This window comes from Alosa sapidissima, chromosome 17 (genome assembly GCF_018492685.1).
Source record: "Alosa sapidissima isolate fAloSap1 chromosome 17, fAloSap1.pri, whole genome shotgun sequence".
NCBI lineage: Eukaryota > Metazoa > Chordata > Actinopteri > Clupeiformes > Clupeidae > Alosa > Alosa sapidissima.
In genome coordinates this window covers 31405521-31421904 of record NC_055973.1, presented here as the reverse complement: position 1 = coordinate 31421904, position 16384 = coordinate 31405521, and the positions used below count along the sequence as shown (strand labels likewise).

General features: G+C 46.1%; 1 protein-coding gene across 2 annotated transcripts in view; it reads right to left on the bottom strand.

The window, feature by feature from the left end:
* cntnap2a (contactin associated protein 2a) overlaps positions 1-16384 on the bottom strand; it is a 359439-nt gene that overhangs the window by 219787 nt on the left and 123268 nt on the right. For both annotated transcript variants that reach the window (XM_042068353.1, XM_042068355.1), the window contains exons 2-3: positions 10678-10788; positions 3463-3656 (exon numbers count right to left, since the gene is read on the bottom strand). In XM_042068353.1, the coding sequence (XP_041924287.1) occupies positions 3463-3656; positions 10678-10788 (305 nt within the window). The remainder of the gene's footprint in view (positions 1-3462; positions 3657-10677; positions 10789-16384) is intronic.

Below are 16384 nucleotides of genomic sequence, written 5' to 3'. Positions count from 1 at the left end.
ACATAGAGTCCTATTGATGGAGTTTGTTACGAGGCACAAACACAGTTTAAATAATCATACCCCCCATCTGGCTGCACTAGCCATTAGCAGGATAGTTAAAGTTATCGAGATTGAGATTGAGATTTTTTCCCTACTGAGCAACAGGGCTCTATGTTAAAAATGTCCCCTTTAATTAAACAGTATGGAGATGCTTGTGGGATCATTATCATTGTGCATAGTGACCTGCGCATTACACGTCTCCCGGACTGGACTCATAGGCAGGGACTGCAGAGTCCAGGGCTTTGCTGATCTTATTGAGGTCATCTTGGACGATGCGTATTATATTGAAAGCACAGTCTGGAAGTTCCTCTTTATCAAAAAGGCATTCAAAGTTGGTGGGATCAGAGACATGTGAGATGAATTCATTACCTGATTATGAGCAGGATCCCAGCAGGTTCCCTTCCTCCCTTACGTTCAATTATGCATTATATCTAATAATCAAGATGAACGGTCCTGTCCCCAAACACTGCAAGTAATCTGGCAATGATCTCTCTCTCTCTCTCTCTCTCTCCCTTTCTCTCTCTCTCCTTCTCTCTCTCTCTCCCCTTCTCTCACTCTCTCTCCTTCTCTCACTCTCTCTCCCTTTCTCTCTCTCTCTCTGTCTCTCCCTCTCTCTCTCTCTCCCTCTCCTTCTCTCTCTCTCTCTATTGAAATGTCAAGAAGAACTGCAATGGCAGCCAGAGTTGAAGGTACTCCCTAAGAAGGTGAATTTCATCTGTTGAACATGTAGTGAAATGCCTTCTGGATATGCATTCGGCAACCTGTTTAACTAGTCCAGCTGCAGCAACACTAAGTGTGTTTTATAAATAATCCATAAAATCTGCTAAATGACTCATTTAAGTGACACAGACGGGAGGGAGAGCCACAACAAAAGTGCCCGTCAGATTGAGTTTGACATGGCCAGCAGAGAAAGGAAGCTGACATCCGGCAGACCGCTGTTCTGAATACACAGTGTGCAGTGAGTGAAGAGGCATGAGTCACACAAACACACACACACACACACACTGCCCCATTTATCATATCACACGGCACTCAGAGGGAAACAGCCAGTGCAAACGGTTAGAGGGGACAGGAGGGGCTGCACAGACGCTGTGTGTGTGTGTGTGTGTGTGTGTGTGTGTGTGTGTGTTTGATCAGGACGGGCTGCACAGACACTACAACTGCCTGAGAGACTCCAGATGCATGCTGCTCCCATAGAAAAGGATAGTATACATAGCTATGGCAAGCAACACACAGCTAGGAAAGCAAGATATGTGTGTGTGTGTGTGTGTGTGTGTGTATATATATACAGTCCTATATATAATGTATATGTGTGTATGTGTGTGAGAGAGAAAGCGAGAGAGATGATATAATTGTGCATGTCTGCATGTTTATTATGAGTGTACAGTATGTTTTGGTAAGCCTTTATGTCAATGCATGTTTCAGTGATAACAGCAACCTTTTAAAAAATGCATACACACTTGCACAATCTCTGGCCTATCGACAGCTTTTTGTTAACTGCACCGTCAACCTTTCCCGTCCACAGTTGCTGGCTTAGCAAGACAAGCCTTAACCAGGCTTGCACTATCTGAAACCAGGCTTGCACTATCTGAAACCAGACCCTGAAACCAGGCTTGCACTATCTGAAACCAGACCCTGAAACCAGGCTTGCACTATCTGAAACCAGACCCTGAAACCAGGCTTGCACTATCTGAAACCAGGCCCTGAAACCAGGCTTGCACTATCTGAAACCAGGCTTGCACTATCTGAAACCAGGCTTGCACTATCTGAAACGCGTGGGCCAGTCAGGGAGCCCCTCTGCTGGGGTGAGCAACTGTCTCTTGCCCTTGCAGGACGCAGGGGACGGAGGGGACCACAGCATCCTTCCTTCCTCTGCAGGTCTCTTGCAGGATGGAGGGGACCACAGCATCCTTCCTCCCTCTGCAGGTCTCTTGCCCATTCCTTTCACGGAGCTGAAGCACACACCCAAATGTGTGTGATTTATTGAAATAGGGCTGCGAGGTTTTTTACAAACTGAATTAGTTTTGCCTTCAGAGGCTTGAAAGCTTCAGTCCTCATTTACCCTGCGCCATCATAACCACCTCCTAGGCTCCTCGAGGGGGAAAAGAAAGTGTGTGTGTGTGTGTGTGTGTGCGCGTGTGTTTGTGTGTGTGTGTGTGTGTGTGTGTGTGTGTGTGTGTGTGTGTGTGTGTGTGTGTGTGTGTGTGTGTGTGTGTGTGTGTGTGTGCGCGTGCATGCGCGTTCGTGCTGTGACTCACATCATCATGGGTTCATTAAGGGAGGTTTGAATAAGGCCCCTGATGACAATCAAACAAGTGGGTGGGGAAGCCCACACACACACAGATGCACCAGAGAGAGAGTGTGTTTGAACCCCTCCACACACAGATGCACCAGAGAGAGAGAGTGTGTTTTGAAAGTGTCTTTCCCTCCATAGCTCATTTGGCCAGCAGCACTTTGATCCGTCGGGGCACGAGCGCTTTGCCTAGCTTCAAAAAAAAGAGCGCAAGTGTGTTTGTGTTAATCCACACGCTGGAAGCAAAGCTAAATGAGTTTTATCTGATGAGAGCATTTCACTCAAACCACACACTTCATTTGTGAAATGTAAAGAGTGCAGAAGCCGTATAGAATCATTCAATGTATTCCTTTCCTTCAGCACATACTTGGGATGGTTTGTTAGCTTTTGCCATATTGACTAATAATAATATGTCTCTGCAGGGGAATTTTCTGTGATATTACCAATTTTCCAATTACCAAATGTTGCTGTATTTAAAAACAGGTCTTGTAACTGATACAGTGAGAAAAGCATTTCTGGATCTCCTGGCATCTGGTTTATTTTCGTCTCAAACCTGACGTGCTGCTGAAAGCCAGAGTCAATAAAAGGTGAAACGAAATGTCACACCTTATTAGTAAGTGGCAATGACCATTCTGCCCCAGCAGATGATTACGCACCACTGCAGAACAACCTCTATCACAGCCCCTGATTCGCTCACAATCACTACATTTGTGGCAACAAGCAGTAACTGAGTGAGCTGAAAATAATTACAATGTCATTTGAATTCAATCTCAGCTTTGCATCATATCCACTATTTGTAAAAGAGAGGATAGATAGATAGATAGATAGATAGATATTGCTGAGGTTATTATTGTTCTTTTCATCCCATTTGTCCCTGAATACTTTACACAACATGAATATAAATTCAACAGTTTAACATATCAAGCTCTGGCATAAATGACTTGATTCATTCATGCCAATGAAGCATGATTTGATTTGAGAAAGAAAGAGAGAGAGAGAAAGAGAGAGAGATAGAGAGAGAGAGACTGACCCATATGTTTCCATCTTGGTGGTATGATTTGATTTGAGAAAGAGAGAGAGATAGAGAGAGAGAGAGAGATAGAGAGAGAGAGAGAGAGAGAGAGACTCACCCATATGTTTCCATCTTGGTGGTATGGTTTCCAGTTGCGGCCTGTGTCACTGTAGAGGAGTCTGTAGCGCGTGGTCCAGTCCGAGCTGCTGTACCTGCCCTGGGTGGCCACTGAGGTCACCTGTCTCCTGATCCCGAGGTCCACCTGGAGCCACTGGTAATGATCGCTGTCGAGTGGGGACCAACCGCCGGCCCCTGGAAGAATGAGAACACAGTGTTAGCGCCAGGGCTTCAACGCCAGTACATTGTGCCTCATGTTTCTTTGAATAGTGGGTGACTGCAGCGAGGACTGTGACAAATATCCACCGCAACACACTACGCACCGCAACACACTCCTGAAAGTGATGACTGAAAGTCAACCTTGCCAAGCCAACTGCTCATAAATAGCATAATGGTTGAAAAATAGCATTGTCATGCTTACAGTCAGGGTTCTGTTAAACTGGGGCTTCCATTTGAAAAGTGGCTGAAAAAGCCTTTCAGGGACTCGTGCCAATAGGCTTTTCTCAGAGGAGACGCACATTCTGGCATACAGCAGGAAAGCCATAAAATAAAAAACAATCAAAATCTAAGTGCTGATAAAAATACCTTTGGCCGATTTGTTTTGTTCATTTACATTTCGTCACACAACTATACTATGACAACCAATCAGGATGGGAGGTGTGTAGGCCGAGGGGTCAGAGAGATAAGGACAGGAAGAATCAGCAGAACAATCCAATATCTGATCCAGTTATTTGGTCATTAGTCTTTGCGTCGGTCAGACTTGATAAACAGGGAATATCATTGAAAAGTCAATAGTTCTCAATTCAACCTGAAGAGACTGTTGTGATGATGCGATGTTATCTTAGAGAGAGACACGCATTCTGTCTTAAACAGCTCGGCAAGCAGAGATAAAATGGACAGGGAAATGGGGAGGGGGGGGGGGGGACAAATCAGACGTTTGCCGTGTTTGCCCAGTGGGGGAGAAGGAAAAAGAAAGAAGAAAGCTAACAACAGCACGTTAAACGACGACGCAGTGGGAAAGGAGCAGCGGTCGAGCCGAGGGACAGGCCTTCGTCCGTCTGCCACCTGCTACAGAGGCAGATGTTCAAAGACGATAAGCCAAGCCAGAAGAGGAAGGGCACAGGAAGGACATGACACACACACACACACACACACACACACACACACAGGACCTCAGAGCAAGATCCATGACAGCACAGACACTGTCTTACTCTCCAGTGCGATCTGATCCCAGACAGCCCCTGATTAGTGCGCTAAAGACGGCATAAAAACGGACACACCACGGGTCAGTCCAGAGGACGCGGTTTCGGGCTGTGCTTGTTAAACGGTACCACTGCTATTTTAGAGAAAAGTCCCTCTGAGTTTAACAGCCACTGACAGCTGAAGACATCATTAATAACGTGCGCATACCCCAATGTACTCAGAGTTGGATTCTCCAAAGGACGACGATGTTAACTTTTGGACAGTGCTGGTAATTGGAGAAACAAATGAGAAACTTCTCCGCCCATTTCCTGCCAGGTTCTCTCTTTTCATGTTCATCTCTCTTTCATGAGCTCCCCCCCCCCACCCCCCCCTCTGCCTTTTAACCTGAAGATCAGAGGAGACTTTCCCTCGAAAGCCCCGCCAAAAAGCAAAAAGTGGATTTTTGTTCCCCTGAATGCAATATGACATATTTCACTTTTCACCCGCACCTTCCCCAGACGTCATGATGTGAAACCTGCCATGATTACCCACACGTCTAGCACACAGTAGGCCGTGGCCCTGGACTGTATAATTCCTGCGCGAGCGGCTGAATTACCTTAAGTGCATTGGTATGCTGTGCCTCTGACTCAAAGGAAGACGTCTGAAAAAAGAAGACTAAAGGGGAACATGATGCTTTCAACTACTTGAGGAGCGCGGAGCTACCAAAAGCAACTAATGAGGGTGCCAAGTGCATCAAACAATAGTAGATCTCTCTGGCCTAAGCACAAAGAGTCTTTTATTCCTCCTCAGTCTGGACACACGCTCCTCGGCATGCAAAAACGCTCAGCAGAGGGAAAAAAAAGCAGAAAAAAGTTAACAGGAAACAAGTCAAACGTTACATAATTTAGTGCTAGTTAGCAACGTTGCTAATGTAAATGTCAGTGAAGACTACAGAGGATGCTAATTGGTGTTCTAATGTAATGCACAACGTGATGGGAAATGAAAAGGCAACTCATGAACGATTGAAAGTCATCATGGGGAAAGGCAAATGAGACTTTAAATAAATGAATTGGGTCTCTCTCTCTGGGTGTGTGTATCAGAGAGGGGTTGTACTGTAAACTCCACTGTCCTGCAAGGGGGGACAGAGAGTGTGTGTGTGTGTGGGGGGGGGGGTGGGGACTGAGGGATAATTGCTGCAGATTCCTGAGGAGTATCTGGAGGGCTGAGGTTGGGGAGGAGAGAGAGAGAGAGAGAGGAGAAAAGAAAATGAACTGCAAGGATCACTGGCCACATGTCGCTTATTAGCACTCCAATCTCATGCTTGGGCACATTGGTATTCCGCCGCACCCCTCCCCCCGTTATAGGATGAAGCGCTCACTCTCCCTCTCCACAGCAGGCCCATCGTCAACACCTCTCCACCCAAACACCACCAGCAGCCACCCGCCACCACTGGCAGCCCACCCGCCTGTCTGCACTCCCTCCCTCCATCCCTCCCTCCCTCCATCCCTCCCTCCATCCCTCCCTCCCTCCATCCCTCCGCCACCTTCAGTCACCTCAACTGCTCCCCTACTCACTCTCTCTCTCTCTCTCTCTCTCTCTCTCACACACTCATTAGCTTCCTACTGGCTTGTCTATGCTCATTTCTCACTTTCTCCCTCTCCTCCTCTGCCCAATCGTTCTCTCGTTTCTCTGTCCTTCTCTTCCTCCCTCTCTTCCCTACTTTCTCCCTCTCCCCCCTCCCCATCCCCATCATCTCTCTTCTCATCACTCTCTCCCTCCCTCTGTACCCATCATCCCTCTCTCCTCCTTGCCAAAGTGAGCAGTGGAGGGCTCACCCCTCTCACACCTCGGCCTCCCTCCAGCTGTGCAGGACAAACAGCTTTCCGCTCAAGAGGGACTTGACCTTTCCTGCCTCTGCGAGCTCACGGCCGGGGCTCCCCCTCTCACAGATGAGCTGGCGCTAAATAGACGGTCCGCCCCGCTGAAATTGAAAGCCGGGGCTACGGAGTTTGGTCTCTCTCTCTCCGTCCCTCTCAGGCAGTCACAGGCTGGACAATGTTTTTCTCATAGTTGGCTGTGCTCGGGCAGCTCTCGGAACTAACTTCATTATCTGCGCCAAAGACAGCAAACTAATTTTGAATACTCTGGGTTGAAGAATAGCTTATGAGTAAATGTCACTTGTCATTTTGAAATTTGTTATTTTTTTTATTTTGTTACGGCATTTGCTGGAATGTAGGCAAATCAATTGACCGCCAGGTAAGATGCTTACAGCCATTAAGGCCAATAAAGAGGACTTATTCTAATGTAATGTGCACATGATGGTGAGCAAGCTATTATAATCGTTGTTTTCGTTCCTGACGTGGTATTTGTATTCAACAGATGTCATCAGATAAGCAAGTATAAAGCAGATTTCTAAAGAGACAGTAAAACAACAAATGATCCAGATTTGATGGAGCCTCAGACTTTTCCAGAGCAACTAAAGAGAATCCAATGAACGCTCCAGACACTCTGATTACAAGCATGTCAGTAATCACTATGAAGATGAATATGAATCTGGCCTCCAATTGATTTTATGCCTCCTGTTTTATTTCCAGCAAGTTATCTGTATAAATGGACTTTTTCTCCATTAGGAGATCACATCATGGCAACCTCACATATGCCAAGCAAATTTAGCTGACTAACAAAACACAGAGTGTCTACGCACACACACACACAGACTCACAGAGACACACATACACACACACACACACACGCATCAGCTTGGCTAACTAATGCAGCCGCCAACTTGACGGTGTTGAGCTGGAGGTGGCATATGGGAGGCCGGCTTCTTTCATTAGCGCTGACAGCCTTTTATGATAGAGCTCATCTGGGCGAGGATAATGAGCATGTTTGGGTGGCGTCAACCCCCCCGCACCACAGCCCCCGGGGATCCATGCCATCCTCAGAGCACCGGGGGGCTGGCAACGAACCGGGCCGAGCCAGGAGGTCTGTGGTCCATGTAGCGACAGGTGCTAACAGGCTATCAACACCAACAGACCTCTGGCAAGCTCACGGAGCATGATAACAGCACACGACACATACAGTAGCCGCACACGGCGCTTGGCTCTGGCAGAGCCTCCACGGGTAAGAAGGAAACAGCCCTTCTCGTATACGGAACACATCCAGACCTGACTCAAGCTAATTCCAATATCACAGCCCAAAATATCACTGTATAAAAGTGAGCCGTATATGATTACTATTCATAATCATATGGCTCATATTGCTTTTCCATACGACATACAGTGTACATATTTGAGCAATTGTATGTCTCTGTGTCTTCATCTATATCTAATTCTTGCCATTTCATTGCTGTGTGAATAAAAATGGTGGCGAGGGTGGCTGGCATTACCCCTGAGCTTTTCATTATTATCCTGCCAGGACGGAGTGACGCCTGTGGCAGGTCTAGCTCCTCCGCTGTGGCCGATAAAGAATCATTAGCATGCCTCATACATTTGCCTCGGCCGCAATAATGACAATTCCCAGCTCTGATAAGACGAGGGGCACCTAGCTATTAAGAGCAGAGGCTGTCATCACGCCGTGATTCACTTGGAGGCTGCTGCCACCTCTGCGTGTCTGTCTATCTGCCTCACCACTGAGGTAGTGGAGCTAGAGATGGAGATAGAGAGAGAGAGAGAGAGAGAGAAAGGAAGGGAGAGTGAGAGAAAGAGTGGGAGAGACAAAGAGAAAGGGAGGGGGGGAGTAAGAGAAAGAATGAGAGGGAGAGAGGGAGAGACAAAGAGAGAGAGAGAGAAAGGGAGGGACAGTGAGAGAAAGAGTGAGAGAGAGGGAGAGAGGCAAACAGAAATAGAGAGAGAGAAAGAAAGGGAGGGAGGGTGAGAGAAAAATGAGAGAGAGGGAGAAAGGGAAAGAGGGGGAGAGAGAGGGGAGGAGAAAGAAGGAGGGAGAAGCAGCGTGGGAGGAGGTGGATGAGAGTAATCATGTCACCTTGACAAACGTGCACCTTTGCGTCAGGCCCGACAGGTGTGGGGGCTGCATCCGTGTGTGTGTGTGTGTGTGTACGTGTGGTGTGTGTGTGCGTGTGTGTGTGTGCGTGTGTGTGTGTCTGTGTGTGTGTGTACGTGTGTGTGTGTGTGTGTGTGTGTGTGAGCAGTGGCCCCCGCAGGCGACCTGTGGCCCCAGTGGTGTGACAAAGAGCCGAGTGTCAGCGGTGACTGGTGATGAAGGCCGGGCCACAGGGCATGTTTCATTGATTATTCTCACAACGGAAGGAGAGAGAGAGAGAAAGAGGGAGAGGGAGAGGGAGAGAGAAAGAGAGAGAGAGAGAGAGAGAGAGAGAGAGAGAGAGAGAGAGAAAGAGAGAGAAAGGAGGGAGAGAGAAGGAGAGAAGGATAGAGAGAGAGAGAAAGAGAGATAGAGATAGGAAGAGGACAAATGGTGAGATAGGGAAAGGAGAGAAAACGATAGTCACTAATGGAAAGAGTAATGGAGGGAGGAGAAAAAGAGAGAGAAAGAAAAAGTGACAGACAAAGAAAGAGAGGGAGAGAGAAAGCAGAAGATAGAGGGGTAAAAATAGAAATCTGAAGATAAGGGGGTAGGTAGAACAAGTGAGAAGGGTGAAAAGAGTCAGTGAGTGAGAGAGTTAGAAAAGACAGCAGTGATGGAGGGATGAAGTGAGGTGATGAAAGAAAAGACAGCAGTGATGGAGGGATGAAGTGAAGGGTGAAACTCCAACTGAAAGATGGAGTCAGAAATACTAAACTAAGAGAGAGAGAGATGCCAAACTCCTCTGCTGCAGTAGGCTACTGTACTGTATATCCAGATGGGGGTGTTAGAGGCGACAGATGGCTAGCGATGTGCTAATGTAGCTAAAAACAGCTGTCAATCAAGCATGTGTTGACAGCAAAAGGGTGACAAGTGGAAAATAATTCCCCAGATTTAATTTAATGAGATACAATTTCCTAAATCTGATTTGCACTGCGGTGGAAAATTGCGTAATTGAAAAAAAAAAATAACCCTATGTATATTACAAATTAAGTATTTTGGAATTTAATTAAAATACCTGTAAAACTGGCATAATCCTCAGATATGATTGTATGTCATTGCTTTTCAGATGCTGTGCAAATGCACTTAACATCAATTAACAATAACAAACCAGAAATGCTTTAAAATCTTGACTCCAAAACACCAAATTAAGATGGAAATTCAGATTCAGTCGGCTTTGACATGCAGGTTCAAAGGTTGAGTGAGATCCAAACAGTATAATGAAGCCAGACGAGCAAATCTCATCAGCATCCACAAATGAAAGTCCCATTTGTTGTCAGTATTTTAGCTCTATTAATTAAAGCACAAGGCTTGCTGCACTCTGTCTTCCCAGTAATTGGATGAAGCTCTCCTATGAAGCAGTTTGCACAATGGATTGCAACCCCCCCCCCCCCCCCCCCCCCCCCCGCCCCCCAAAAGAAAAAAACTATCTGAATAAAGTAATAAGTGCAGAGTGGAGTAGTACAAACAGAAGAGTGAGGAGAGAAGTTGGTCTCATGAAACTGTATTATGCCCGAGCACCTGTGAAATTGAAGTTTGGGGGGGGGGGGGGGGGGGGGGGGGGGTGTTATTGGAGTATTGTAATGAGAGTGAAAGTAATGCAATGCTTGGCTTCCCCTGTCTCCTGCCAGTCATGCACACCAGCCCATGTGCTGGAAAAGCTCTCTCTCCTAATCTCTCTCTCTCTCTCTCTCTCTCTCCTAATCTCTCTCTCTCTCTGTCTGTCTCTGTCTGTCTCTGTTTCTTTGTCTTCTGTCTCTGTGTCTCCCTCTCTCCCTCTCTCTCTCTCTCTCTCTCTCTCTCTCTCTCTCTCTCTCTCTCCATCCGGCATCGTTTGTCTTGTTATGTGTTTGTTGGAGCGCTTTGGGTTGCACTATGTGCATGTTAAATGCGCTTTATAAATAAAACTGACTTGACTTGACTTGACTCTCTCTCTCTCTGTGTGTGTGTGTGTGAGCTGCTTTGTTGGTGTCTTTAGTTGTAAACCCTTTACCTCCTCTCTTGTTGAGCTTGGCGTATCCAGGAGCGTAGCCGCTGGTGAAGACGGAGGAGCTGCTAAAGGCGTTGTGGGGCAGCGGCGTAGACAAGGCCTCATCACACTTCTCTACAGACAAGGGAAAGAGGAAGACAGAGCAAAACATCAACAACGACCCAGTTCCAATCAGACAGAGCCAAATTCATCATCTCTCTAAATCAGATACCAGACATCTCACCATTTGAATCTAACCCCTGATCACAGATCTGTGAGAAGAATTATAATTTTTTGGACTGGTGAACCAAGATAAACGGAGTCTCAAGTGTCTGAATCCAAAGAGCTGTACACCCACCGCAAGACAGACTGGAGCAGCAGGCTCAATTAACACCCAGGAATATTAATGGTTGCCAAACTCAGGGAAGATGTGACTTTTAAAATGAATGATCCCAGCAGTCATTACTCAGATGCCCAAGGATTTGTCTACATTTTTGAAGTTGGCAATTCATAGGTGTCTGTGAAACTGGACTTTTTAATTCATGGGGACATATGCATCAGGACTGTGCGTGGGATTGAGCCATTACTAGACAGATGCTGTCTGGGACACTACTCTTTATTTATTTTCCTCCCATAATTCCTCAAGAAAGGCTATTGTAATCTATGTGTGCTGAGATGTTTGGCTGAATTAATCAACATGATTGATGCTGGGAGTGTACCAGGGAGGCAAACATGTACATGCAAAAAAAAACGCTTGGTAAAAGCGGACCGGCAAACATACACTTTGTCATATGCAAAGACATTTTCTCTCTAGCAGTAACTAATCATAGAGGATCCTCAGGGGAACTCGCAAACATACATTCTGTCATATGCAAAGACATTTTCTCTCTAGCAGTAACTAATCATAGAGGATCCTCAGGGGAACTCGAGGGATCTTTTTCCCCTCCTGCGAGGTGATTGATAAAGGGCATTTGCTGACTTACACACGAAAGCAAAGCCACATCTTTCAGTACATTAAGCTAATGCTGCCAGAGGTGCAGAATTTAAAACGGCGAAGTAAGCTAACGTTGCAGGAGTACGCAGCAGAGCTGAGGGAATCTGCTAGGCCCACAGTGGGCTGTTTGCGCCCATGATCTGAAACTCTTTTCTCATATATTTCTGCAATAAAAGAGTTACCAAATGTAATGCTAGGAAATGAAAGATATCCTGTGTATATGTTTCAAACGAAACAAGCTCTGGGCAAATGTGGATCTTCATTAGTGCTCTGTGCAGTGAAGCAGATGTTCTCCAAAGCTTTCACTTCTGAAAACTTCCTCTTTCTGCACCCAAAACATATTTTGATGAGGATATGTGGTCTTGTTTGGCATTTTGGATCGCCAACCAACATAGTCACTGGATGTCTGCACAAAGTACCATAACAGACAACTTATAGAATTACATAACAGACACAGACAATGAACAGTGAACTTTTCTTGTTAGCAAACAACATCGCCACTCCATCAACTCAATAGCATTTCTACTTCAATAAATACAACAAGGGCTGTTTGACTTTGACACATTACAGCCCTACAACATTCAACGCCACGCTGGAAATCTGACGCGTTTCACAGCTGACATGATTCACCTGATCTATTGTAATGAGGCATTTCTGGAGCACCTGTACACCATGGCCAGGTGCGTCTGACGGAGGCTGCAAACAGGATCATCACCTCTTGGATGCACACTCCACATCCCTGTCACAGTCAATGCCTTCGAGTGTGTCCCGCTAATCACCATCTATTAATGACTGCCATCTCACTGCAATCCAGTTTAGGCACAGAAGAATACTGTACATCACATCATATCATATCATATCATATCATATATATCTTATAAATCCACCAGAGCAGTTGCCTGTGAAATGAATACTGATTTTTACTAGTCTTTGACCTTTTATTCTTACTCATGAAAAATAAGAGCAAACTAATGTGTTGTGTTTATATTTTTGTTCAGTGCGTATGCAATATTATTTCTCTCATATAGCGACACATGCATTGGCATGTCAGTGGTGTATGTTTGCTATGCCCCCACCCCACGCTGCACAACTCTACTCTATCAAGACACGCTCTGCACTCAGCAAATTAAATAGTCATTCTAATTTTCTTCATTAGCTAAATCAGGTGTGCGGATCAGACTAATCAAGTGCGCCACTGATGAAGGCAGTCAGGCCTGCCGAGCGGGGCAGGAACGACCACAGCCAGATGGGGGTTGGGCAGTGCAGCCGGGGCAGGGTGTGGGCAGTGCAGGGTGTGGGCAACTACAACTGCTGCGTGGGCAGCTACAGTGCTGGTGGGGTGCATACCTGGGTGTAGCAGCTACACTACAGTGCTGGTGGGGTGCATGCCTGGGTGTAGCAGTTACAGTGTTGGTGGGGTGCATGCCTGGGTGTAGCAGTTACTTGTTAACCCCACACGTCATGCTGTGCTGAGTTAAAGGTTGTATCAGCGATTTCAGGCCCAAAAGAGGTGGGCATTTATCTAATCGTTCCTAACGATCCGCTAGCTGTCTGCCCCATAAGCAGGCCGTCAAAAAAATGCATCTCTGTAGGCAGCCTAGGCTCCGAGATCTGTACACAAAAACAATTGCTACCAACAAGGGTTGGCAACCCACTTAAAGGCAAAATAAAGTGTTTCAACCGATAACCAATGAGATGCGTGTTTAGGAGAGTTTTAATTGCACGGGAGGGAGGGGGAGGGAGTAGCGAGCTAGCTCTCTGTTTTGTTTGAACATCAACAGAAGTGATGTATCCCCCCTATCGCTGATACAACCTTTAACCCCACGTCATGTCATGCTGTGCTGAATCACCAAGTCAGACTCATGTGTACTCTGCACATTTGTCCAATAAAGCGATCCTGAACCCTGAGGTAGCAGCTAGAGTGTTGGAGGAAGCACATGCCTGGGTGATTCTATGCAATCCTGGGAGAAATAAAATGAATAGCCTGGATTTACTTGTCCTTGTGACATTTCTAACTAAACAAATAGCACTGCCCTGAGAAAATAGCAAGAAGGCATTCTTTTGTTCACTAGAGAAGATTCAAAAGCAAAGGCTTACTGCCTCTGGTGTGTGTCTTTCTCCCTCATCTATGTAAATCAAAGACAAGAAACACAAAAAAAGACCTGAAATCAAACAAGTGGACTGAGCAAGGACATACCTAAAAAATCTGTTTGTTTGAACTACACAGTGCCACAGTGCCACGATGCAATTTCCACAAATGTCCCATACTTATTACCAGTAAATGAGATTACTGCAGTGGAATCACCACAAATCTCGTGAAATGTCCTGTTTTATGACTGGCCTTTCAGGAAATGGGATGCCATTTTGCAGCACTGGCTCTGCATAGCATCTCATTCACCTTGCCTGGGGACAGCACCAGTGCCTGTCTGCTCAGAGCATGCACTTACCCTGCTCACCACACAGGCATTAAACTGAGATGGCTTTTCCCCAACACAAAAGTCAGGTCAGTTCATTACTCCTGAAGAGCATTTGGAGCCACGGCAGTTATCCTTGTAATTACTTTGTAATTACTTTTCAATTACTCTGGTTACAGTACACAATACTTAAGTGTAACAGTCATTGCAGTGTGGATGCTTCTTTGCCCAGTGGTACTTTGTAGGCAACTTAGATTAACTTGAGGGTTTGGGCACATGTACTCAGCATCAGGGTTCTGATGGTTTGGGTACATGAACTCAGCATCAGGGTTCTGAGGGTTTGGGCACATGTACTCAGCATCAGGGTTCTGATGGTTTGGGTACATGAACTCAGCATCAGGGTTCTGAGGGTTTGGGCACATGTACTCAGCATCAGGGTTCTGAGGGTTTGGGCACATGTACTCAGCATCAGGGTTCTGAGGGTTTGGGTACTCAGCATCAGGGTTCTGAGGGTTTGGGCACATGAACTCAGCATCAGGGTTCTGAGGGTTTGGGCACATGAACTCAGCATCAGGGTTCTGAGGGTTTGGGCACATGTAGTCAGCATCAGGGTTCTGAGGGTTTGGGCACATGTAGTCAGCATCAGGGTTCTGAGGGTTTGGCTTCTCAGCATCAGGGTTCTGAGGGTTTGGCTTCTCAGCATCAGGGTTCTGAGGGTTTGGCTTCTCAGCATCAGGGTTCTGTGACATAATGTTAGTTAGTTTCTTTTATTCTTTTCACTTGTTTTCACAATGTAATAAACAACAAACAATGGTGCTTTCTTGTGAGCATATTGTAACTACTGATTCTGTTTTATAATCATGGCATGTAATAACACCCATGCACACAGAGGGCCAAACAAGAGTATTGGGATTATGAGATCAATATTACAGCATGAAAACCTTCACCTTTCACCTGGGACAAGAGACCTGATGGACCTGGGATACGGACATGATCATCTAACGTCTACAGTTTACCGACAGAAATCTGGACTCCACTTTTTAAATCGATCCAGAGCCTAATCTCTTTGGAGTGTTCACTTTGGTTGTGGCTCCAGCTGTGGACGGGAGTGGAGAGGTATCCCCGGGGCATCAACACTGTCACAATGGACACTTGTGTGTGTGTGCGAGTGTGTGTGTATGAGTGTTTGTGTACAGTATGTGTGTGTGTGTGTTTGTGTTTGTGTGTGTGTGTGTGTGTGTGTGTGTGTGTGTGTGTGTGTTTGTGTGTGTGTGTGTGCATGCGAGCGTGCATGCATGTGTTTGTGTGTTTCAGTAATGTGCCTCAGGGCATCAACACTGTCACAATGGACACTCAGTGACATGCCTCAGGGCATCAACACTGCAGACATCCCAACCTGCAAAAAGTCATTTCAGGGAGGTATGACGACCAGCACAACCCCCCCCCCCAAAAAAAAAAAAAATAATATACCTATAATGTCTATTCAATACACCAAATAAGGAAGGCCTATAGATAGAAATTGTGAAAATATGTAGATTTTGGTAGTTTGGTCTTTTCATGTAGCCTTGGCAACTAGCCATTTAGTAGGCTATAGGCCTGAATAATATGCACATGAATTGACACTTGTTAAACTCACCTCAACATGTCTTTTGCAATCATTTGTGTCATTTGTCTTTTGCAATCATATGTGCTAAAGTCACTGTTACAAACAGTGCAGTGTGCAAGACTAGGCCTATTATTATTTTTTAGTCTTATGAGACAAGGGTAGCCTACACTTTGAAATGGGTCTTACATTTTCCTTTTTTTGAGGCACTGACTGCCTGCTATGACGCTCCTGTTCCTATACACTGAACAAAGCCCGCCTACACTGAAAACTGATTCGTTGATTTAGCGAAACAGGCCAATCAGGATGCGCTCAGGCACACACGCACCACCCCTCTCTCTCTCTCTCCCGTCGTGTGTGCGCTACACTCACATGCACACGTGGTCTCGTGATCGCTCACTCTAGATTCCGGGAGATTTTATCTAATTTGCGGGCGTCAGGGAGCCGCTATCAATATGTGTGAGACTCCCGGAACTTCCGGGAGACTTGGGATGTCTGACACTGTCACAATGGACACTCAGTGACGTGCCAAGTTCACCTTGGAGTCATGGACTCACTGGGTTTGTAGCTCACCCTGAGTGAAATGATCAGGTTATGGTTTGTGTTTTCCCCCCTCAATCCTAGGCTGTGAAAAGCACATTGAACTCATCTAAAATACTTTACTCAAATAGATCAAATTGAACTGATCTGGATACCCATGTGACATGTTGCTTTCACACT